Source organism: Macrosteles quadrilineatus, unplaced genomic scaffold (assembly GCF_028750875.1).
Source record: "Macrosteles quadrilineatus isolate MER2022 unplaced genomic scaffold, UCM_ALF_1.0 Scaffold_3__2_contigs__length_128488019, whole genome shotgun sequence".
Taxonomy (NCBI): Eukaryota; Metazoa; Arthropoda; class Insecta; order Hemiptera; family Cicadellidae; genus Macrosteles; species Macrosteles quadrilineatus.
In genome coordinates this window covers 7,538,760-7,564,232 of record NW_026542596.1, presented here as the reverse complement: position 1 = coordinate 7,564,232, position 25,473 = coordinate 7,538,760, and the positions used below count along the sequence as shown (strand labels likewise).

Below are 25,473 nucleotides of genomic sequence, written 5' to 3'. Positions count from 1 at the left end.
GTTAAAATCTACTTTAAACACGTTAAAAGACTGCATTTACGTTGCGAACAACGTAAATCGAGTATTGAAAAGTATATTATATTTGCAAAGGTTAGAGTTTAACATATATAATAACGCAAACAGTTTATTTGTTTGAAAATGTATAATATTTCGAATTGTTTACTGTTTACATAAGACAATTATCATTCTCAAAAACGTGTAATGCAGAAGACATTGCTAGCTAATTGACTTAATGCCTAGATCACCTTATTATACGATTTAAGTTATCTGTTTAGTTGCTGTACTGCAAATTATAGTTTATGTTTAGGGTAAGCATTTAGGATGAATTTTTTGACCGAGCAAAGTACAAAATTCAGTACAGAAAGGAGATCTTGACAGAGGTTCTAGATACATTATAAAAAGGTCATTTTGTAGCCGTAATGTGGAAGTCTTTAAATATCTTTTGTAACGTGAACAATGGAGTGATGTATTTATAGTGCCACCGCAATAGACGCAAAGATGGAAACTTTTATATCCACGGTGAAGTTTGCTTTTGACCAGGAATTTCCAGAAAAGAAAATAAAACTAAAGAGCAAAAATAAATCGTCCACCTAGAGTACCTCTCGAGGAGCTAGAAATGCGTAATCTGATGAGACACTGGTGGCACCTTACTCGAGACTTGGATGGATATCACGAGAAGAGACAGCATTATTTGTCACTGAAGAAGGAGATACAGGTCCATTATTAGGCGTACCAAGTCATCGACAGTTCTTAGACTTAAACCTTTCTTCAAATACTGTAAATCGAAAACGGCTTGGCAAATTATAAACGAGCACAGGAACACAGAGAGATCACCAGGGTTGACTGTCAAGTGCGTCAAAAATAAAGATGGCTTAAGAGATCCAAAGTTGGTTTCAGATCTGTTCAATGACTTCTTTGTCAACGTACACAACGCACACAATAAATCAGAAGCCAGAGTTATGGTTGATGACCCCCAAATCAGTCTACATATGTAGCGTCATCTTTTTTTCCTTACTCCAGTATCATCAACTGAAGTGGCTGATGTAATAAGATTCTTAAAATCAAAGTCATCCAGACTATTCCTGTATCCATCAAAATGACACGTTGTTTTCAAATCAGTTTGGTTTCATGAAGAATAAATCCACGGTTGATGCAATGTTTGATTTAACCAACAGAACAGTTGAATCCTTGGATAAAAGGAGAATCAGCTGCAGGTATTTTCTTTGATCTTCCGAAGGCATTTTTTGACAGTGTTTCTCGAAAAACTCGAAGAGATTGGTGTTAGAGGAGTGGCCAACAAATGGGTTCGCTCCTTTAGCTGGACGTCGTCAGACCGTTAAATTCTCGTTCGAAAAATGTGGGATATTGAAGAAATGTAGCTATATCGTCAAATTAAGGCAGGTGTACCCCAGGGTTCAATTTTAGGTCCCTTTTATCTTGTTAAATTATATTCCAAAAAGCGTGTCTGATGCTGAGATATTTTTTATTTGCTGATGACATATCATTGTTTGTTAAATATAAAATGTCGGAAAACTTGGAGATTAAAGCGGTTCTTCAGTCCAATGCCGCTCTTCAATGGGTTTTAAACAACAATCTAATTTTATTGTAAATGCAAAAAAAGACTAGTTTTAGTTGATTTTAGGATTTCATCTCACCTTTCCGAGGAAATTAGTTTGCATGTAGATGACATGGTGGTCGAGTCAGATCGTTATGTCAAATTTCTAGGCATTTCCATCAATAGGAATTTGAACTATTTCTCACTGATTGTGTGACTCCGAAGTTAGGATCTTCACTTTATTCTTCGCAGACTTTTAAAATTTATGAGCAGACATGTTTAACTGTATGTTTTGCCCTCGTCTAACCACATTTGTCCTATGCCATTGGCGTTTGGGGATCCGAAAACGTCAAAAACTTTAGGATGTAGAAGAAAGCCATCAGAGTCTTAGGTCATCTCAAGCTAAAATTAGCAATCACGCAAGCGCTTTTTTCTGAAACGGGTCTTCTCACTTTTCCGTGTATTTATATTTTTCATACACTGCTTTAAGAAAAACTCTGAACTTAATCAAACAAGATCTATTAATACTTTGAACATTCCCAGACATAAAACTTCATTTTAAAACAATTAAATGTATTATAATTCGCTTATTTTTTAATGCCCTCCCAAAGGATCTCTAGTGAAATGGACTTTCGTAAATTTAAGAGACAGCTTAAAGAGTTTTTAATTTGTAATTGTTTTTATAGAATTAAGGATTTGATTTGTTAGGGGAAACAATGCAACATTTTTTTGTATACTTATAGTGACGCTTGCCAATACCTGTATTTGAGTTTAATGGCAATAAACATAATTTCATCTCAGATGCTATTTGCCATAAGAAATAACTCAATAACTCATTTATTCAGCTAGATTAACATTACAAAATGCATTAAAAGAGAGTAATTTTATTAACCTCACGAAAGTAGACAGTTCCCTCATCGTTTGATATTGAAATTTACATGGGGTGTCCAAATAAGTCATCGTTTTTAGATATTAACATTTCAACTAAATTTGAAGTTTAAATTTATTAGATCACATAAATTACGGTTTAACTAATACCATAGGAGCATTTTTCTATGGTTGAGGTTCTATGCACAAAAGTAGTAGTCTATATCAGTTTATGATAAAACTACATTTTTATATAATAACAACCTTTTTCATTTTGGTTAGTTTTCATCTAGACTTAGCAGCCCTTGAGTTTCGCATTCGCGGTAAATCTTTTATTCCCAACTCAAACTCAAAGTCAAAACAAAACCTAAAGTGAAGTGAAGTGATTCAGTCAGTGAGTGATTGATTGGGATTTCTGCTAAAACTGTTTATGTCGTCTCTGTCGGATTATTATTATTACCTTTCTGATAAGTTAATAAGTTACTTCAAAACGTGATTCACAAGTGACTTAATTTGTAGGCTAATATGAAATGGTAGTGTTGGTAAACATAATATAATGTTGTGTTAGTCAAATTCGTTTCATAGGGCTTAGCTTATTTGTTAGGCCTAGCCTACCGTATTTTTTTGCAAGTTTTAGTAATCCTTGCCCTTGTGTTTGTTAGCTGAAAAGTTAATAACTTAAGTGGCAGTTTGTGTTAGTCCATGTTGTAGCCTTATTATTGGGCCTATTAAGCTAATAGTCCTATTCAATCAAAATGTACAAGCGGAGGACAAAATCTGGGGGTTTGGGGATTGTTAGGATGGTTTCTAAGACCCAACAAAATGTACCAGACTCAGAGGAGGCTAAAAATAATGTTTCATCTTCGCATTCAAACAAAGAAACTTCTAAATCAATCATTACGAATGACGATCCATCGTTGTCCATGGATAAAGATAGTAATAGAAAGCGCCAGGTAAAAACCCCTGAACCTGAAGACTCTGATGAAGTTTTATCAGATTCAGAACCGTCTCCCAAGAAGACTCGTAGATTTTTTAATAGTACCTCTACTGTTTTGAGGGATCATACACTTTCCAATAAGCTGAACCAATCAAAAGTTGAAAGTTCTGCTTCAAAAACACCTAGTCCTAGGCCTACGCATAAGCGCAAATGTTCTGAAAAGCAATTAAGATCAATTGATCCTGCTGACACCATTAGTAAAACAACCAAAGTTAACAAAAAACTCACTCAAGTGCCACTAAATTCGAGTAACAATTATAATAGAACAGCAAAGGAAACAAAAAACCCCACATCATCAATCTTTATTGCAAATGATGAACATAAAACCAAGGCTCACGAAAAATTGAAAGAAGACTTGAGAAAGGATCGAAAACTATCATATTTAGAAGAGGTATTTGAACAAGCAGGATTAATACTATCTGATGGCTATTCTGCCAACGTATTAAGTGAGTAAAAGTCAATTACTTTCCTTGGACAATGTGTGTGGGCAAGACCCAATATGTACAGGATAGCATTTAATTTGTGTTTAAATGTTCAAACTATGATAAGAGATTTGAGTACCGGTACCCTGAATGGTCACATTTTGCTCTTCAATAGCCAAACTATAAGAGATGAAGGCTATTTCAAGTAATATTTTCAGATAATTTCATCCTGAAAATTAGGTTTTCCTTTAACCGTTTTTTAAACACTTTTAAATTCAGTTTTAATAATTCAAAAGATTCACTTTAACAGCATTGTTTACTTAGGCTACTTCACAGCCTTGCCTTTTTTACTTTACAACAATAGTAATGGAGCGAGGTTCAAGGATTGAAAGAAAAAAGCAAAATTGTAATCCTTAAAACGTCAACTTCAGCTGTTGAGACCAATTTAATTGTTCATGAGTGGTGTCCATTAAGTGGTTGGTACAATGAGTCATTGCATCATTATCAGTGTGGCAATGAGAGGTTATAAACAAAAACATAACCTCTTTTAGAAGTTAAAAGTACTGATTACTGGTAAAAAACGGTTAAGTAGGTACCTAAAGTAAGTAGGCTAGTGTACACAACTCGCTTAGATAGTCACTGAATGTGTGCCCATAGCCTATAGTTAACTGGACCCAGCTGTCCTTGATCACGAGGGGTTATAATAATTGATCATAGTTTAATAACCACCTTATCTTAGTCAGTATTAAAGCTGTCTTCTCATTGATTTAACATTTAAATTCATTGTTAAGCTCTTGAGCTGTAGATAAACTGTAGGCCTACTTAAGTCAATAGCTCAAAATAGGCCTACTGGATGGTGAATTTCAGATCATGTTTCGACACAACTGGACGAGTATAGGCCTAAAGTCGCGCCGGGGGTTGGTGACACACTCTCTGTCTGTGTTCAACTGTATGCTCATCCAAGCAGGCCTGCAACGTCTCCATACGTGTTTTAATAACAAACCAATTTTTGTTTTAATGTCTACCTGTCGTGTCGTTTTACGTGTTTTATGTGTTAATTTACTGAACTATGAGGAAGCCATTTGGTGGGACACACTTCACTAGTAGGCTACTCAGCTGATGATGACACAGTTGTGTTGAAACATGTTCTGAAATTCACCATCCAGTATTTTTCGCTATTGACATAACTTAAGTAATATTTCTTACAATAATTGACCCAACAATCTTTGTCTTAAAAATACACACCCTGATGAGTCTGCATCACAAGAATGTGGTGAGTCAGCACCCTATAGTGACTGTACCAACTTGCCACTAGCTCAACTATAATACATGCACAGTCCCGAGGCCTATGTGGACGGGCAAATGAAGGTCAAAAGAGGTTGGCCAATCTCTTAAAATTGATCTCTTTAAAGCTTTTGATTAGTTTTAGAAAACACCTTCCAACCCCCTCCCCCCGTCTATGACATAATTCCCCAATTGATGCTGTTGATGAGGTGTCCATTCTTATTCCATCATCTGATACCGACATATTTAAATACTGTTTAACTTTAAGGCATTTTATTTTAACTTATGAATTGTGATTTTCAGGCCTACTTACAGTGTTAATAAGAAATTTGTTCTGTTTTAATTTCTCAAATTGTTATTTCTACCAGGAACAGATCAAGCAGTTTTTGTCAGAGACATAAAGAATGCTATCTGTAGCAATGAGGAGGAATCAAAAAGAAACGTGAAACAAATTATGAAAGATTTAGAAGAATATTGTTCTGATGACAAATGTTTGAAATATGCCATTTCCTCTACAGAGGTAAGTGTTTAAGATTTTCATTCACATTATTTTACATTCATAGGAGTTAAAAGATTAAAATCTTGTAATTTTGAATGTAACATTAGACCAGATTTTTAAACTGTTGTTCAAAGAATTAAGCTATAAAATTAAATGTAAGAGATTATTTCTTGTCTTCATACTACTTTTGAAGACACACACACCTTTTAAGGTAGGCCAATTCCCGAGCGTCTCTCAGTAGAATTAAACTATTTTACAGAGTAACTCAGGTCAAAATACTAACTTAAAATAAAATACAGTACAACTATTATACCGTAATAAAAGACATTGTGTGATAAAATACAAATATTAGCCTAAATATTACTGTAGCCTATTGATGATTTTTAAGAGGATTAGAAAAAAGTAGTTTTAGGTAACTAAAACCATTATTATTGAACCTATCTAAACATTACACATACCGTACATGCAATAATAACAACTAAGCTTTACTAATGCTCAAAGATTTACAAATTTTACTTAGGTACCTAGTTAGTAGTTAGTAAAAGGTAAAGATTATCATCAACATTTTTTGATTCATCATTTCTTAAGGCTACGGTATTAAATAGACCTCTATCATTTGCCATGTTAAAAACCTAGCACTTGACTTTGATTTGACCAGTTTTGATTTTTGCAGACAGCCGAGGATTGTGATGTCTCTCGTGGAGCAACACAGGACAGTGTCATGCGGCTCCTATTGCACATTGATTGCTTACAAGCTCCAGTCACTGAGCTACTGCTTATGGATAAACTTGCCAAATTCATAATGGATGAACCCAGGTAACTTTATAACTGAAACCTTTGGCCATTATAGATACAGGCTACCACAACTATCCAAAATATTTAGTGAGTTTCTTAGGTACTCAAGTCAAGTCTGCATTCACCATGCAGCACATGTCTTATGAGAGATAGTTGTGTCATTAACATAACATCAGGTTTATTTTCACGTGGGTTGTGTTAACAACTGTACTCACAACCCTCATGCTAAAGTACATAGTAGTCTACTTATTAACTGTATTAGATTCAAGATTGCAATTTAATTTAATCAAAATTAGTACCGGTATGGTCGTAAAAATGGCTCAAAAATATATAAATCTAAGGAGGTAAGGACTGAGTAAAAAGTTATAGAGTGTTTTACGGGTCCCGATGTTTTTACGCCGGCTAGAGTTATTGACAATCAAAATTAATTAAGTAAAAGACAATCATACAATAATTGTTTTAAATATTTTGTAATCAACATACTTATCAATCCACTTCCTATTTCATGATGAAATTGAATTCATAATAAAAAAATCTAAAATAGTTGTCTGATCTTTTATTTGAATGACTCCATATATGCCTTGTTTTAGCGAATTTCCCATATAGGGAATAAGCTATTACCGTAGTACTCATGGTAAGACCTGGACCCGGGACCGATTTTTTTTTTCGTTTTGAGGTCCCTAGAGGCCAAAAACACCATCCGTTCAAATTCATATATATATATATATATATATATATATTTATATATGTGTCCGTTAGCGCGATAACTCGAGCAAAAATGATCCGATTTTGATGAAATTTGGTACAAACGTGTAAACCGACATTTATTCTAACGAGTTCGCGAACCAGCATGATCGGACCATGGGAACAGGGGTTTATGGGGGCTTTTATGGGGTAAAAATGGGTTTTTCCTATTTTTGACCCAAAAAACATAAAATTTTGAAATTTCTTTTCAAACTATTTTGTAGAGCTTAAAAAAACAAATAATTTAGTATATTGAAGCGTTATAATGCGCCTAATGGTTACGGAGAAAATTCCAAAAAATTGTTAATTTAAAATTCCCATGTTATTCTTATGGAGAATAAGTAAACCGTTGTAGTGTGCTTGTTTCTTAACATATTTTGCCCAAATTTGGAAAATGTTTTTATTTCTTACTAACTATTAACATTTTACATAAAAAAACACTTTTACCCTCCCTGTTGCAGCAAACCTAAGTATGTGTTAAACTGATTCTATTTAAATAGGGAATAAATGTGATATTTTTAAGGAGACATTTTAGTCTAAATCCAATCAGGCAAATGGAAATTCGCTTAGTCTGCAGGTTTGCTGCGGCGGGGGTATTTAATACTTTGCTTCTGTTTTCAGTGGTGACCTAGCCGTAATCACTTGGGTTAGAATGATCCTTCAGTGCTTTAGATTCTTGGAGAGGATGAATAACGGAAAAGCAGTAAATGATCAGCTTCTAGAGATTGTTCTTGTTTCAACTGACACTTTGGTTTGTACATTTTAGTTTTGAATACAGTAGAAGTTCCAGTAATGGTACTGTTAGAAGTTCTTTGAATCATACTCAAGAGTGGATTGATTAAGTCCTCCAACTCTGATAAGTTTTTTTTGATCAAGAAACGGAGGGAAATTGCGGAGATTACTCGACTTATTGAAGGACCAATAATGTTGATGATAGATTGTAAGATTGATAAGATTTACTCAATAAAAGAGATGAAAAACAATAGATGGTTTATTAATAATATAATAAAACATATGATTTGTGCATAAAAGGCAGGCAGTATAGAGTATTCAGAGAACTTCTAACAGGTACGGATATGAATTTCTTTCTGCTCTTCTTTAAGGTTCACATGAGTGACAGATCTAGCTGCCAAGCTGTGACTATACTGAACTGCATGTCAGAGTGAGGCAGAACCAGGGTTGAACCAGTCAACCGCACTAATAGTCTTATCCCTTGAGTCTATTGTGCGTTCTTGGAGCTGCTCGGGCAGCCGGTGACCTGGCCAGTGAGTCATACTTCTAGCTCCACTATCTCTGAGCAATATTTCTTAATTGTAGAAATTTACAAATCTGATCGTATGAATGGATGTATTTAGTCTAATGATCATTTTGATACCAAATTTGAAGCTATTTTTTTTTGTTATCATCTAATATTGTGCCTTATTTTATAAGGTCATAAAAAATCATATATTCACATCAAATTTGGTATCAAAATAATCAGTAGATTAAAATACATCTATTAATACCATCAGATGTGTATATTTTCATAAATTAAGAAATATTGCTCAGAGATAGATATTGCGCAGGCATAATAAACTATGAGCATTGATAACCGATGTTTTCTATACATTATTGTCAGGTTGTACTGGTCTTACTTCAGACAGTTCAAACATTCAACAACCTTAACTTTTGTTCATGAAATATTTTTCAGATTCAACAAGAAGTGATCCTGTCCCTGCCAGACATCATACAAGATACAGAACATCATTATACAGCTTTGGAGTTGAGGTAGAACCTTTTAATTTTTCTAATAACTTTAATTTTTCTTTAGTGTAACTTGACATTTTTTTTTACAGTAAACCCTCGCTAAACTCGACCCCATCAATACAGACTTATCTTAATTTAAACGCCCATTGGATAGCAGTCAATACAAATGCCATTCTGCTTTGTCAGAAATGCATTACTTTTAGAAGTGCATGTTAGTTGTGTGTAGCATGCATTTTAGTAGCACAGGATCGTCTCTGGCTATTTTCTTGTCATTATAATGGCTCTATCCCTTATTCTTCACCCAGGAGTTTTGGCTCCAAAATTTGGTTGTGTTCGAACTGTAGGTTGGAAAGTGATAAATGTGATCTGTCATGAGTAGCCTATGTCTCTTACTTCAGGCAGGCGTAGTAGTGTCTGCACTATTGATTGCTCTTGTAGGCTGTATTGCATCTGTTATCTCATCTTATCTAGAAGAGGATGTCCGAAGTTTCAAAGGGCCTAATCCGTATTTATCAAATTATTGCGCTCTTCAATCAGTAGATTTATTAAGAGACCTTCAATATCCAAGCACCTGATGAATGCTGCATTCTACAGCCTTAGGAAAGTGACTCCTTCTTACCAGATTGCTGATAGTTGTCCTTCTTACCTCAGAAAGCTCCTCAGAGTCGAAAAGCTGATTAGCAGTTTCCTCTGACCTGCCACATTTCCTGCATAGTCACCATCATGCAAACCAATTCTATGCAGATGGTTTCTGAAGTGCCCATGCTTGAAATCAGTCCAAATGTTTGTCTCATTCCAACACCTATCCAACTTCAGATAGTGACCGAGGCAACCCGTGTTGAAGGCATGTGAAGAGTGTGCTTACGGGGAAGCGATTTCCTACAATATGTTTCAATGGCCCGATCAAAAGGAATTGGAAGTAGCTTACACTTTCCCAACAAAACGTTATACAATTTTTGAAGATAAGGATAAGATTTATAGTGCATCTGTATAGCTGTGCTAACATAAATTGTTCCTGGTCGGTGGTTGAAAATTTGAAGACCCTTCATTCCTGCTTTCTGGCAGTTAAACACTTCAACTTCACCATTTAGTAATGATAGGACACTGTGATAACAGACCTGAAATAACACAACATTTCTTTATTTTATTTTAAGAGTATTTAATTTAATCAGACTTTTAATCCAGACAATCTTGTGGATCAATGACGGTTCACTGTTTTAGAAAATGCCAGGATAATGTCACAAAGTCCAAGAACATCAGAATAGGTTAGTCTAAATGAGTGGTTGTTTGTTTGACAGCAAGCTAGTACGCAAAAGCAACCCACAGGTGATGACCAGTGCCCTGGAGGCTCTCACCAACCTGTCACTACAGCCAGAGGTCCGCACACAAATACAACCAACACTGTTGAGGGCAATCAATAAGATACCTCACGACTACTTACCCACCATGCTCAAGTTCCTGTTTGCTGATGGAGACGCTGCCTCTGTAGACGAGGTAAGCTAACCAAGATCTCCCCCCTCCTCTTTAGAAAAGACTAGATAAAAAATTAATAAAGTGTTGTAAGGTTTAAGATAGGCCTAGCTCAAAGTGTTCAAAATAAATCCGTATTGATGTACGACCTGAAAAAACAAAAAGATATACGTCTAATAACACTTGTTATAATATATTTACACTTAACCTGTTGACTCACAAGATGGTAAATACATATGAAAGGTGGTAAGTGGTGATCGATTTTCATTGGGCAATCCAATCATCATCAGACCCAATAGGCGAATTTGATGATGATTGGAGTGTCCAATCGAAATCAATCACCACTTACCATCTTTTATATGTATTTACCATCTTGTGACAGTCCATCATGTTGTAGTCAATATCATACTCAGGTGTTGGGCTTGTTTCTCAGGTGATCACTTTTCTGCGAAATGAGTTAGACTTAGAAGAGACCAGTGGTAACTCAGCCAGTGTGCAAGTGCTGGTGTTTATGACTCTGAGAGACGCTCTGTTGGTGTCTCGCACTCTGCCTACAATCTGGCTGAAAAACATCTCTTCCGTCAAGACTCAGGCTGAACATAAGTAAGTAGCCTTTTTGAGTGATCTTAAACGTATAAACAAACTTAAGTACAGTAGACTCCCTCTTGTACGGACTACTTAGGACCAGGGTCAGTACAGATTACAGTTTTCCGATAAAACCGATGCCCCTTAGGACTCATTAAATTAGAAATGTACTATACTTAAAAATTTAGTACAAATGTTCACAAAACACAATTTTGAGTACATACTGTATGAACGCGACTAACGATACACGCTCCTGCTGATCCGGTCAAATCGATGTGCTGATAGAAATTGTCCGGTCAAAGAGATGTCACTTCTGCCGAGTGTAGTCTGGTAAAACCAAAGTCCAATTAAAAGTTGTTTGAATAAGAATTAGTCTACTGGAAGTCTAAAAGGATGAAAATAGATAATTGCGAATGGAGACCTGATCGCGGGGAAGATGTGTAAACAATGAGCGTTGAATGAATGAGATGACAACTTTGTTACTGACTAAGATCAGCTGGTTGTGTAGCCTGGTACATTGATTAAAAATTATCAAAGACAGCAGGGTCCGGGTCCAGTTTCAAACCAAAGAGCTACTGACTTGTCTCGGGACCAAACCAGTGATGTTAGCACTAGGCGGGCACTATTTCCACTAAGCCATCAAGTAAACACCCTGTGTCAGAAAATACTATCTTTGATTATTGATAGAACTAGACATTCCATCCCCATGTTAAGGTTCTCACCAGTTTTAGAATAAAAATTGACATAGTAGAGTTGAGCCACTGACAGAGTGTGCTGATTAAAACGACTGATGTCTGTAGAATACACCAATTTTCTAATCAAGTCAAACTGATAGGACAGCCTATTTTCAGCTATAGCATCTTATTTGTTACATCAACTTTCTCAGTGACAAGAACTAAGGGAGAAAATAGAATAATTGCAGATAGTAGCAGTGAGTGGCCCATTCAATTCAGTTGTTTTTAATTTATTTTTTAATTGGCTACATTTGGTCCATAATTAACAGGCCTAGATGGGATGTCCACTTCAGTAACCAAAAGTCAATTGTACTACTTACATATAGCGAGGGTTAAAGAGAAGTACAAGATAAGTAAAAATTTGCATCCAAAACGCAGTTGGTACAAATTTTGATTTCAGGCTGCTGTAGGGTCGATTAGTAAAGAATCTCTGCTATCCAACCAAAACCTGATCCAATGTGCATTGAGTACATGATACTACTGGGTTGAATGATACTATTTTGGTTTGATGCTTCTATTTAGCTGTTATTTGTAGAATTAAGGATGTTTTGTTAGGGTAGCAGACCTACCTGAATGGGAAAGAGTGTACTGTGCTACAAGAGACACATAACACAGTAACTTATTACATTACACAGTATCAGAATATTTCACCACCACTGACAGCATTTTCACTCAAGAAAGGCGATTGGAAGAAGATTTGTGTATACTTTAGTTTCAAGTTTTTTTCTTGTGCCAGAGGCATACTCTTTCTCATTCAGGTAAGCCTGCTGACCTACCAAAATTGTTAAATCCTAGGCCTGTGCTTTATGTTACATGCTAAAATTAGTTGTTGATGCTGTTGGCACTGCTGTCACTGTAAGCTATATGATGTTCCAGACCAATTGACATAGTGATGCTTTTGGTACTCCTGTCAGTGTCCAGTGATAATACTCGTCACCGTGCCATTGAAGCTGTGTTCAGAAGCAAGATCAGAGCTGAAATGTTTACTGAAACCTTAATCAATGAAACTCTCAAAGCCTACATTCCTGTAAGTACCCCTATGTATCAAAACATTAGTTTTTCACCACTAATTGATTCATGATATATTGACTAAAAATCGGTTATGTTGAGCATAATTTGTACAACTCAATTCTTAATAATTGATCTGGCAAATATATTCATTTAATTTACATTCTAGCCGCCTGTGTGGTATTGTTGAAAGGAATCAAATGCAGGGCTGATTATGTGTGTTTGTGTGAGGGGCAAGGGTGTTGTATGTAGGGAAGTGTGAATGATTACGTATGAATAGTTTCAATTCCCTTGTAGAATACCTTCATAAGTATTTATTTAGGTGTTCTAAACTATTCGGGACATTGCTTAAAATGATGTAATCATGTAATTATTATTAGTTTTTCAATTTAAGTTTTTCTGTAACTCACTAATGCAGTTTAAGTTTGCAAATCACTTGGTGTTTCAGGTTATAAAGGAACATTTTCAAGTTACAATTAAACTTGCTGGAGCTTTGTTAAAATCCCCAGAACCAGCTGTTGTCGAATTTGCTTCAAAAATATACACGTAAGTAGGCTAGTTAAAGACAACTATAATTATTCATGGAAATTATGAATTTTCTTAACACATTGACATTAAATGAAACTATTGCATGTATATCATAATCACTAATCAGTTATTTCTCCTACAGAGGCATGTTTGTCAACATGGAGGGGTTGTGGTGCAAGTGGGTATTGTCTGATCTACAACAAGGCGTTGGTACCGGAGACACAGGCATGGCTAGAGCTGCTCTGTCTGTCATACAACATCTCACCACCAACCATCACCACAAGGTCAAGCCACTGGGTGTCATACTGATGGTGAGTAGGGGTCTGTGGGTCACACTTTTATTTCAGGTAGGATGAATTTACAGATGTAAATAAAGATCTTTTGCTTTGGCTAAAATTGGGATTTTTCTTAATTGTTGATTAAAAAAAATATTAATTGTAATATTATGGTTGTTTAGTACAATATTGTAAATAATCTTCTCTTTACTGTGGATAAACTAGGAACATCTGTAGTCACAGGGAAATCAAGAACATCTGCAGTCATGGCAAAATCATAAACACCTGCAATCACGGAAAAATCATGAACACCTTCAACAGTCGTGGTAAAATCTTGAATGTCTTCTGCGGCCTTGACAAAATCATGAACATCTTCTGTGGTCGTTGAGAAATCAATAACGTGTTCCGTAGTCATGGAAAAACCGTCATTGTCACTCACGAACCGCAGGATGTAAACATCACCTGCAATCTTGGTGAAACCAATCAATTTTAGATCGCACATCTATTTGACTTGTCCTGATCCGAGATTGACCAGCAAATCATTTTTGGCCCAACTGTTTACCTGACCCGACCCAAAAATATTAGGCACTCGCAGGCCAATAAAATTGATACAACATGGCAAGTAGATTAGTTTTATGGCACTGCTGATGTTGAGCAAGTTGTGTTATTTTTGCAGCTGCTGCTGAACAAGTTGAATGACTTGGCATTGAGTGAGGTGTGTCAATTGATGGACATCCTGTGTCACATTGCATACTCTGAGGATGATGAAAGCTCAGAGAACTGTACAATGCTGCAAGACGAGATCAACATCTTGGTCCAGAAACAGCTCGCTAGCTCACAACTCAGGTAGGTAAAGCTTCTTTTTTGCCGTGTATCCTGTAGATTTTTGAGCGGAGCGAAGCGAAGAGAAGCGAGAGAAGCTCTTATACTACACTCCTGCTTTTGTTTTACAAATACTTCTCCTGAACGGCTGTAGCGATCTGCACGAAATTTAGCACAATCATAGTAACCAACCATGGGAAGGTATAAATCTGAAATGGTACAAATACGACCACATGGGCCTTATAGCCTTATTGGTTGCCATGACATTATTAACGAGATAACAATAAAAAGGTAAACAAGAGTTGCAACGTATGTTAGCCAACTAATCATCTAAATAGCACATTGTACAGAGAAAAAAAATCTGAAGAACAATCCGACTAATATCATTGAGCATGATTTGCTATTAAAAGTGAATAACCAATAATTATGGTCGCCTGAATAAGGCTGATGCACCATTGACTTTAAATAATCCAAATAGCCGAGTAGCAATTATGTGAACTGGATATAGGCCTACCATTGAGTTGGTTACTGCAAGTAGACTTTCCATTTATGTGAACTAGACGTACCATTCAATAATGCAGACTTTGAATATGTACTGCAATTATGAATTCCATTAATGTGAACCAAAGATAACACTAAAATGGGATGCTAGTAGACATTCCATTGATGTGAACCAGACGTACCAGTACCATCAACTTTGGATATTGCAAATAGGCACTTCATTTATGTGAATCAATGAACCATTGCTTTGGATCCTGCAAGTAGACAATTCATTTACGTGAACCAAATGTACCAATGTAAGTCAACCAGAAGTAAGCTTTTGGATACTGCAAATAGGCATTTTATGTATGCGAACAAAATATATCACCAACATTGTATATTGCAATTTAAAGTAGACATTTAATTTATGAGAACTAGATGAAACATAGAATTGGTTCCTGCAAGTAGACAATTCATTTACGTGAACCAGACTTATTGACTTTGAATACTGCAAATATACATTCCATTTATGTGAATAAAATATGCCATTGACAATGGATAATGAAAGTATATATCTCATTTACGAGAAGCAGATGAAGTATTGACTTTAGAAAAGTATTGGATTAATGTGCTAGCTTTGCTCAATATTGCAAGCAGACAACTGCATTGTACACCTAGTTAATTTTCACTAGAGAATCTCTTAGTTGCACAATATATGAAATAATCTCAAGTCCTCTGGTTTGTATAGTTGTAATAATTGATTTACCTACAACCGTTTTTTAAAGTAGCTGTTTCAGTTCTGTTCTTAGAATTGAAAAGTTTCTCATAACAGCATTGTTTACTTTCATAACAGCATAGTTTTTCATAACAACATGGGTAACAAACCAATGAGGTTCAAGGATTGAGAGAGAAAAAGTAAAATTGTAATGATTCTAACTTCATCTAATCAGCTGTTCAGGCCAATTTAATTGTTGAGTGGTGCAATTAGTGTTTGATACAATGTTTCGTTGAATCACTGCCAGTGGCAATGAGAGGTTATAAACAAAAACATAACCTCTCTTAGAAGTTATAAGTAGTGATTTTTAGTAATTAAAACGCCGTCGTAGGTAAAGTAGTGTACGCAACTCGCGTAAATAGTGTTAACGACACTCGCCAAGGCTCGTACCTTAAATTTTCTACAATCAGTTTTCAAAATAAAACTAAAATAATCTTCTCGTAATTAAAAGAAAACGAAGCTAACTCGCGATAAGTAAATAATGAAATAAAATAAAACGTAGAAAGCTTATTTATGCCAATTCTTCTTGGCTTTAAGGAAAATAAATAAAAACTCTTGATCTGAAATAAAACAAAACCGCTTTGGATGCCTAAAAGAAGGCGTAGGCTACTGCGACACTACACTCGCAGCGTCGGTCGATACTACGATATTCTATAATAAACTACGATAAACGGCCTAGAATAGCCTAATAAATAACGTAATTTTCCTCGCCAAAGTGGATACGAGGAGGGATACAACGTATACGCTAGCTATATACAGTGTACTTACGTAACACGATACTTCCAGATTTGCATCCAGGTTACTCACGCCTTCGTCCGGATACTTTATTAGGTTCGCTCGCACAGCCTAAGGAGGGTTGGTGTGCGCGAACCTATCGCTCGCCGCCGACTGCCCAAGAAATGTCCACTGTCCGGCGGTCTAGGCTACTCCCCACCACCGCTACGGCAGCGCTTCAAGGTGGCAGCGGCCGGGTCTCAAACTATGTAAAACACTGACCAAGTGGATCATTGTTGGCGTCATGACGAACCGCCGCGCTCGAATCGTTCGTGTATATAAAATAAAAAATTTACCCCTAACACAATTTGACCATTACAAGTATACAACGCAAAATAATATCTACCAAAGTTAATAAAATATATTATTTGCGCTTTAGCGCCTGTCCAGAACCGTCTGGAATATACTTTAATATTATTCCTGCCACCTGTAAACCCTAACTACTGTGTCAGGATTATACCAGCACGGTTACAACTCTAAAAATTGTTATAAAATCAGGGAATAAATATTCTCTAGACATTCCTATGACACTCCTACCAAAATATTAAGGAAAGTCGTCACTCACCACTAGTGGGTTTATACCCAACTTGAACTCCGACACTCACTGTTCACCACACCACCAACGTACACCAGTACTAGTAAACTCATCGTCTACACCAGACACAAAACTCTACTCCTCACTGTCCGGGATCCACTACTCGAATATCCGTCTTAGACTGTCCTGAAGTTCCAGGATACCCTAGGCTTATCGGAACTGATAAGCCGGGTCAAAGGGCCCTAACTAGCTTCGCCGCCGCCACTTGCTTACCCCAACAATCGGTGTGCGGCCAAACAAAAATCTATCCCACTAGGAAAAATAACTCGTAACAACATCAGTCTTTTTCTCTGTAGAGTGCAATAAAAGATTAATTTTGTGTTTCAGTGTGAAACGTAATGGAATAATTGGATGTGTAATGACAATCAAACATGTCACCACTGTTTCTGAAAGTACAACTGACTCTCTTGCTTCAGAGAAAAATCATACATCAGATAAAGCTGCAAAGGCGTCACAACTCCTTGGTAAGTTTGTTTTGATGTAAATTCTTGTGAGTAACATGACTAACCTTCCATTTACAAAAGATAACGAATAACTCAACAAAAATTCTAAAAACTTACAATTTACATCAACGCTTTTAAAACTGTTCTTTTTTTTAACTAATATTACGTTTTCTCATATTTATGTATTAATTGAATAGATAAATAAATAAACATAACGGCGCCTATCTCGCCACCTGCCTAGTTATGGCCCTGATATACCTTTAGGTCTGTATAATGTCTGGGCGGCCTTAAGGTTTGGAGATAGTACTGAACAGTGAACACTCAGGGTTTGAATCTTGTCTCGATCTGGTCTGATGTGCAACTCATCAGGAGTTCACCTGAGGTAACACATATGAGGCCATCAATGTAAAGTCTAACTGGATTGTGCACGGCAGGTAAGCGAAAACGGTCCTCCCCCGCACCACTGGGTGGGCAACAGCAACATTTTTAGTTGTGATTGAACTTTAATTTATCTAATAAACATTTAAACTTAATATAATATAATATAAATAATATATTATATAATATTATAAAATTAAAGTCCTGAAACAAAATGACTGAATAGAATGATCCATAGCAATGGATAAATACCAGAAAACCTTGGTTATATAATGATGGCTACATACAAAATTAATGTTAAAAAACTGTTCTGGGTGTTTATATAATAGTTTTGATATTTCACTGAAGAGATAAAATATAAAATACATATTTAATAATTAACTAATAGAAATAAACAAATTCAAAACGTTCTGCTTACAAAGCAGAGGTTAAAAACTGTGATATTTCTGCGGGGACAATGCTACTACAATGCTGTGGGGCCGCCCTGTTGCCCACCCAGCGGCGTGGCGGTGGGCTGTCTTCAGTGCAGTATTCTCGTGCCAGAGCGCGCAGTTAGACGAAACACGTCGATGACACAGGCTAACAGTGACAGCTCGGGTGGAAGCTGACGGGATGGGTGGATTCTTTGTGATGTGCTCTTTATTTCAGGCATTATATTACTTTTTACCAAGTGTCTCACTGGAGGTCCACAGAAAACTAGTTTTAAAACTATTTAGATTTCTGTGTTATAGATAAGGAGAAATGCGATGAAATAGGTTTAATTAAATTTCTGAGTAATAAGTGGAGTTGAAAGGGTTAATACTTGTGGCTACTGTTTGCAGAGCTCCTGTTGAGCAGCACTAAGGACTGTGTAGAAGCCCAGGGTCTAGCACTGGACCAACTGTCTCATCTCCTCATCTCCGGCAAAGCATTGGACCCAACATTTGTGGTGTGTAGATCCTATATGTATACACTATTAATGATTCATTAGATTTCCACTAGGTTTTTCTTGTTTTTCACTTAAAAACTGATAGTGTTAACAATTCGCCTGCTTCTGAGGGTACTTTACCTCATTACCCTTTTGGTAAAGTATACCTTTGATAGGATTTAACTTACTTACTTAAGCTGTGGCCACTGGTACCCTACATGGTACTTGGCCTCCCCAACACACTGCCTCCATAGGTCTCTGCTTCTTGCATCTTCCTTCCTTCTCCCTAGCTTCCTCAGGTCTTTCTCCACTTGGTCGAACCATCTAAGTTTTGGTCTTCAAAGGGGTCTTCTACCTTCTGGGTTATTCCTCAAGATGTTCTTTGATATGGAGTTGTCATCTTTTCTTAGAATATGCCCTGCCCATCTCAGTCTTCTGCTCCGTACCTCACCGACAATATCCGGATCCTTAAATAATTCTCTAAGTTCCCAATTATGTCTCGATCTCCATTGTCCATCCTCAAAAATCGGTCTGTACACTTTCCTCAAAATCTCGTTCTCAAATACAATAGCTTTCCTTTCTGATTTCTTGCTTAAGATCCAATTTTCTGAACCATACAGGAGAACTGGTCTGATGATTGTCTTATAAATCCTGAGTTTGATGGTGAAGGATATCATTTTTGAAGTTAATTTATTTAATTTATAAGGATTTCATTTATCTTATTTTATTTCAATACAAGTAGATACATGGTTTTTTGTATTAAAAATATAATCAGGTCTTGGTGTAATGTTTATTTAAACAATTGAGTTAGCATTACAGGTTTTGAGCACAAACAACCACTAGACTTTACTGCCAACTAGATCAGCAATTTTGCACTGTGCACAGTGATTGTAATCTGTTACCTCCAGAACTATCTCCACTACTTTTCTTACCTCCTTCATTGGTTACTCTGCTAGCTGATTGTGTCATCATAATTTTACTATTTTGACAGGCTCCTTGATCCAACTGTAGAATTTTAATACATACTCCTAACGCTATCTTAAGCACAAAATGAAATCAAAGTAAATTAGATCACCGCTAATTGTTAGTAAAAGTCAGCTCCTTGCTTTTCAAGTCTCCAACCTGGTTTTGTTGACGTTCAGGCTATTAGTTAATACATTAAATACAAGTAGAGCACAGTCAGGTGATATGAGTTTTCTTTGGACAACCAAGTGTTTAAAACCTTAGGATTCATATTTATGTCTAATACCATGCTATTAAATCTTCTTCATCGTTGTCATGATTCATCTGTTAGCAACACCACGCACCCAGACCAGTTCTATTTCTCATGCCAAATTTGTAGGCCTACCTACATTTTATTGTCATGTCTTTGTGTGGATTCTAAAGATTGGACATCGTCAACATAACAAAACTGGTATTTTAACCTTTCTTCATATGAAAGTGGTTAAAATGCTAAAATTGATTGAGTGTTACTTTTTGCTTTTCAAACCTACCTTTTGTCATTTTTGACACTCTTCCACAGTTTTCACCGTGAAGGCATGTCACAATCTTACGTTTTGCTGAGAAATTTTAAAATTAAATACACACATCTATTTTTACTATTATTTATTTATCAACAATTCTAACACTTTTAAAAACCTTTGCCATCTAACTTCTTACTATTCAAACATTCTTATCATTCTATATCGCCATTCTTTCTTCACATACATTAAATAAACATATATTGAAAAACTTGTTTAACATTAGCTTTATCCTCTCTCAAAGACCAGGAACTTAAATAGCTTTCTTGAAATATTTTTTTTATTTTATCCTCTATTTTTTTCAGACAAAACTCTCTAGTCTGATGAGGGACAAACTTCAAGATGACTTTTTGATTTCTGCTTCGGATTTTGTATCAAAGTAAGTATACTCTAAAACGCTCCTTTTGTTTTCTTAATAATTTTCAAACATGTTACCAGTACATTGTGAGAAATTTATAAAAAAGGTTGCTCAATGGAATTACTTAATTAAATGTGTCCCAACCCAAACATTTCATTAGGGGCTTCTCACACACAATTTGTATCCTCTGTTTTGTAAAGGCCGACAGCAAACAAAAGTGTTAGTGCTGTGTTCATGTGCCAAAAGAGTACAGCATCTTAAAATTAAAATAAAATTATATATTTTTATGAATAAAAAAATAACAGTTTTTAAATTAAAAAGCATCATTTCAATGAATAGAAATAAAGTGTTGAAAATGAATACTGCAGATATGTATTACAGATGTCAGTTTAATAACTCCTCTTAAAAATATAATTTGAGGAAATTACACTTGACCTGCAATCACTCTAGTTCTAGTTACCTAGTTTTTCATTTAAATACTTGTCCATCCAAATGGGACAGCAACATGGTTGTTATCTTCAATTGTAAAATCGCACACATAGTAGACAAATAAAGCTAAGTGGATTAGCCAGTCTGCTGAGAGTTTTGTCTAAATAAAAATGAAAAAAATAAATATCAAGAGTTCACAGTTGTAATTTTCTTACCTTATATAATTAGAAGGTGTTTAAATTTGTATCTGTAATATTTCCAGTATTCGTTTTCAATACTTTGTTTAAATTTGTATGGACTAAATGCATTTAATGATCCTGTACAGTAGAACCCCGTTTAACCGAATTCGGGTTAAACAAAACGGTTCTATAAAATAATGCAGAACTAAAATATAAGTAATACGTAATGTAAAATGCTTTAGTAACTTCAGTTGTATAGTTGAAGGTATTTTCTAACCCATTGTAACATTTCTGTAGCTAAAATAAAATACTGTATTATATAGACATTGTTTTAAATCCATTTTTCCAACTCACCAAGGTAATATATAGGCTATTTTTAGCATATGAGGAATTTACCAAATAATTGGTTATCCGAAACGGCTTTCCCCCCTTTATTTCTAATAACCGGGGTTCTATTGTACTTTTAATAAGACTAAGAGATGATTGTTGCTAGTCAATAACTCCATGTACAGTATTAAAAAACAATTAACTGATGTAAACTTAGTCATGGCTTATGGATGTTTTAATTTAATAATTTATTAAAGAAATGTTACATGTTTCAGGGACGATGTTATCGAAACCTCCCTTCAGTTTTATTTGGATGATGATCCAGAGGGGTCTATAGCTCTTAACTTGGCAGACTTGGTTGTAAACGAACAAAACTCAGAAAGGATGTAAGTACTGTCTTGCAATTAAAGTTCTATCATTTTCTTTACTATAGTATACAGGGTGAGGCAATGAGAACACTGCAAATTGAAATTATATATAGTACACATTTAATACCATCAGTAATAATTAACCCTATAAACTATCGCATGAAAACAAAACTCATCTTATGACATTGTAACTTAGTAGGTTAATTTTTTAATTTCTTGTTGTTAGGTGTTAATTTTGGGAAGGGTAAATTTTACACCTTAAGCCTCAGATGTGCTTAGTCGGGCGTGGCCAGGGTTCAATTATGATTTATAATTTGGCTGGGTTTAAACTATACGGATTAATCATTCAATAATTTATTGACACTATCATGGCTCAAATAAAAGCCAATCAACTCCCGATTTAGTATTGTACTTAAAAAAAATAAATAACGTTGACAGCTTTTAGCGAATTTCCCTATAGGGAAGTAGCTATTACCGTAGGTGGCACGGTAAGACCTAGACCCGGGACCGATTTACTTTTTCATTTTGATGTCCCCAGAGGCCAAAAACACCATTCGTTCAAATTTTTATATATGTATATATATATATATATATAGACTTATATATATATACGTCCGTGAACGCGATAACTTGAGTAATTTTTGTCCGATTTTGATGAAATTTGGTTTAAAGGTGTAAAGCGGGATAAACTTGAATGAGTTCGCGAACCAGCACGATCGGACCATGGGAACGGGGCTTTACTGGGGGTTTTATGGGGTAAAAATTGGTTTTTCTCACTTTTGACCCTCAAAACACAAAATTTCCCGATTTATCTTTAAACCTTTTTAAAGAGCTTAAAAAAACAAATAATTTAGTATATAAAAGTATTTTTGTTCGATTGTTAGTAACGGAGAAAATTTAAAAAATTGTAAATTTAAAATTCCCATGTTATTCTTATGGAGAATATTGTCAAATGTTGTAGTTTGCTTGTTTATGGATATATTTTGATCAAACTTGGCAAATTTATTTATTTTGTACTAAGCTATCAATATTTTACTCAAAAACACACTTTATTAGTTTCCTTGTAGCAGCAAACCTAGGTACTCGTTAAACCTAATGTTATTAAAATATATTTAACTGGAAATCAATTCAGACAAATGGAAATTCGCTTAGTCAGCAGGTTTGCTGCGGCGGGGGTATTTTTACCTTGCATTTGCCTGTCCGTATGGGCCACAGAGGCCTGTGCGTGGAACATATGCAGCAAAGCAATGGATGAGCCTTTACAGTACAAGGGTGAACTGTACTGATAAAAAGTAGATGGCTGGTACCAGGACCCAAACCCACGACATTGCTGCATTGGGCCCCTAAGTCTGTGGCGCTACCGACTCACTAAAGGTTGTTTAGGTTGAGTAACAAACGCCTCCTAAAATAACCTGAGGTTAGTTGTTGTGAACTGCAGATCACTGAAGGGGTGATATTTACTCTCATACTGTAATGAAAGGTTGCTATTTCTTTCTTGTAAGAAGCTGCTAAAATCATTTAAAGGATAATAAATGTAAAAGGAAATTTATAATGGGTTACATACCTTTTTGTCCGTCTTCAGTCTTTAATATTGTCAAGGGTGACTAGTTTCAGGTCAATGACCCATTTTCAAATCCACATCAAATTGGATGGTCCAGGTATCCGATGGAAGTCTTTGTTATAATAAATAGATAGACTTTGACATATAAAGTTCACATTTTAACACAAAGAGTATTTAATGATGGTAGGCCGGCCACTTTTATACGAGGGACACACCGATGCAGTTAGCACGGGCGGGCACAACAAAATTAGCCGTTGTCGAAGCAGGTGGAGTGGGGGTACGTCAGCTAGCTGGTAATGGTATGTAATGGGGAGCGATAATGGTGCGTAACCATTATAGCATTAGATCTATTGTTGACAATTTCTGTCCTATCGAATAAAGTATTCGAGCCAGAATTTAGTTTTTTGCTCAGGACGTCGAGAGGGGATTTTTCTGTGGCTTTATGAATTTCAAAATTATCTAAAACGTTCATAAGGGAACCTTTACTGGATTTGTATAAAATCTGTAAAATAAATTGACAACTAATCAATAGTTACGGTTGGCATTTCATAAATGGGGAGCGAGCTGGTCTAGTGGTAGAGCGTGGGACTTAGGTCCCTGAGATCCCGGGTTCAAATCCCGCCTGATCACTAATGGATTTGATCTAAGTGATAATGCCGCAACCCTAGCCTGAAGTAATGTGAAAACCAATCCCAGGCTTGTGCCTAGCGTCCTACGAAAAATGAAAAAATGTTTGGCATTTGGTAAGTGTTCTGTGAATTTGGAACGTTGTTGTGACAGTTTTTATCTTACAGAGATGTTCCTTAAATTTGGTTTTGAAAGAGCGTCCTATGTACATAAATACATACATATATACAGCGATTAGCCTATGTAGCCTACAATTTAGTGAGAATGATGCACAGCTGGGCTGACACATCTTGCTGTACATAGAGTTGTAATATTGTAATTTGGTACAGTAGTTTCACTGTGGGAGTGAGTTGTCTTCACCCGTTGTTGAGGCTGCTGAGAGGACTGGAGATGAGTGACCTGAGTGAGAATGACACACTGCTTAGCTGTCACATCTCTCTGTACACAGAGTTGTAATTGTGATTTGGTACAGGAGGTCTACTGTGGGAGTGAGTTGTCTACACCCGTTGTTGAGGCTGCTGAGAGGACTGGAGATGAGTGACCTGAGTAAGAATGACGCACAGCTGGGCTGACACATCTTGCTGTACACAGAGTTGTAATTGTGATTTGGTACAGGAGGTCTACTGTGGGAGTGAGTTGTCTACACCCGTTGTTGAGGCTGCTGAGAGGACTGGAGATGAGTGACCTGAGTGAGATAGACGCACTGCTTAGCTGCCACATCTGTCTGTACACAGAGTTGTAATTGTGATTTGGTACAGGAGGTCTACTGTGGGAGTGAGTTGTCTACACCCGTTGTTGAGGCTGCTGAGAGGACTGGAGATGAGTGACCTGAGTAAGAATGACGCACAGCTGGGCTGACACATCTTGCTGTACACAGAGTTGTAATTGTGATTTGGTACAGGAGGTCTACTGTGGGAGTGAGCTGTCTACACCCGTTGTTGAGGCTGCTGAGAGGACTGGAGATGAGTGACCTGAGTGAGATAGACGCACTGCTTAGCTGCCACATCTGTCTGTACACAGAGTTGTAATTGTGATTTGGTACAGGAGGTCTACTGTGGGAGTGAGTTGTCTACACCCGTTGTTGAGGCTGCTGAGAGGACTGGAGATGAGTGACCTGAGTAAGAATGACGCACAGCTGGGCTGACACATCTTGCTGTACACAGAGTTGTAATTGTGATTTGGTACAGGAGTTCTACTGTGGGAGTGAGTTGTCTACACCCGTTGTTGAGGCTGCTGAGAGGACTGGAGATGAGTGACCTGAGTGAGAATGACACACTGCTTAGCTGTCACCTCTCTGTACACAGAGTTGTAATTGTGATTTGGTACAGGAGGTCTACTGTGGGAGTGAGTTGTCTACACCCGTTGTTGAGGCTGCTGAGAGGACTGGAGATGAGTGACCTGAGTAAGAATGACGCACAGCT

At 36.3% G+C, this 25,473-nt stretch overlaps 1 protein-coding gene across 1 annotated transcript; it reads left to right on the top strand.

Annotated features, from left to right (window-relative positions):
• Nucleotides 1-3,222: 3,222 nt before the first annotated feature.
• On the top strand, nucleotides 3,223-24,624 carry LOC128988533 (Fanconi anemia group D2 protein homolog). The gene is made up of 16 exons (XM_054409908.1): nucleotides 3,223-3,865; nucleotides 5,494-5,645; nucleotides 6,298-6,440; nucleotides 7,785-7,914; nucleotides 8,854-8,930; nucleotides 10,208-10,403; nucleotides 10,813-10,982; nucleotides 12,575-12,725; nucleotides 13,155-13,252; nucleotides 13,377-13,545; nucleotides 14,186-14,355; nucleotides 17,283-17,419; nucleotides 18,598-18,704; nucleotides 20,509-20,582; nucleotides 21,772-21,882; nucleotides 24,525-24,624. Exons 1-16 carry the CDS (start codon nucleotides 3,223-3,225, stop codon nucleotides 24,622-24,624), a joined length of 2,628 nt encoding a protein of 875 aa, XP_054265883.1.
• The last annotated feature ends 849 nt before the right edge of the window (nucleotides 24,625-25,473 follow it).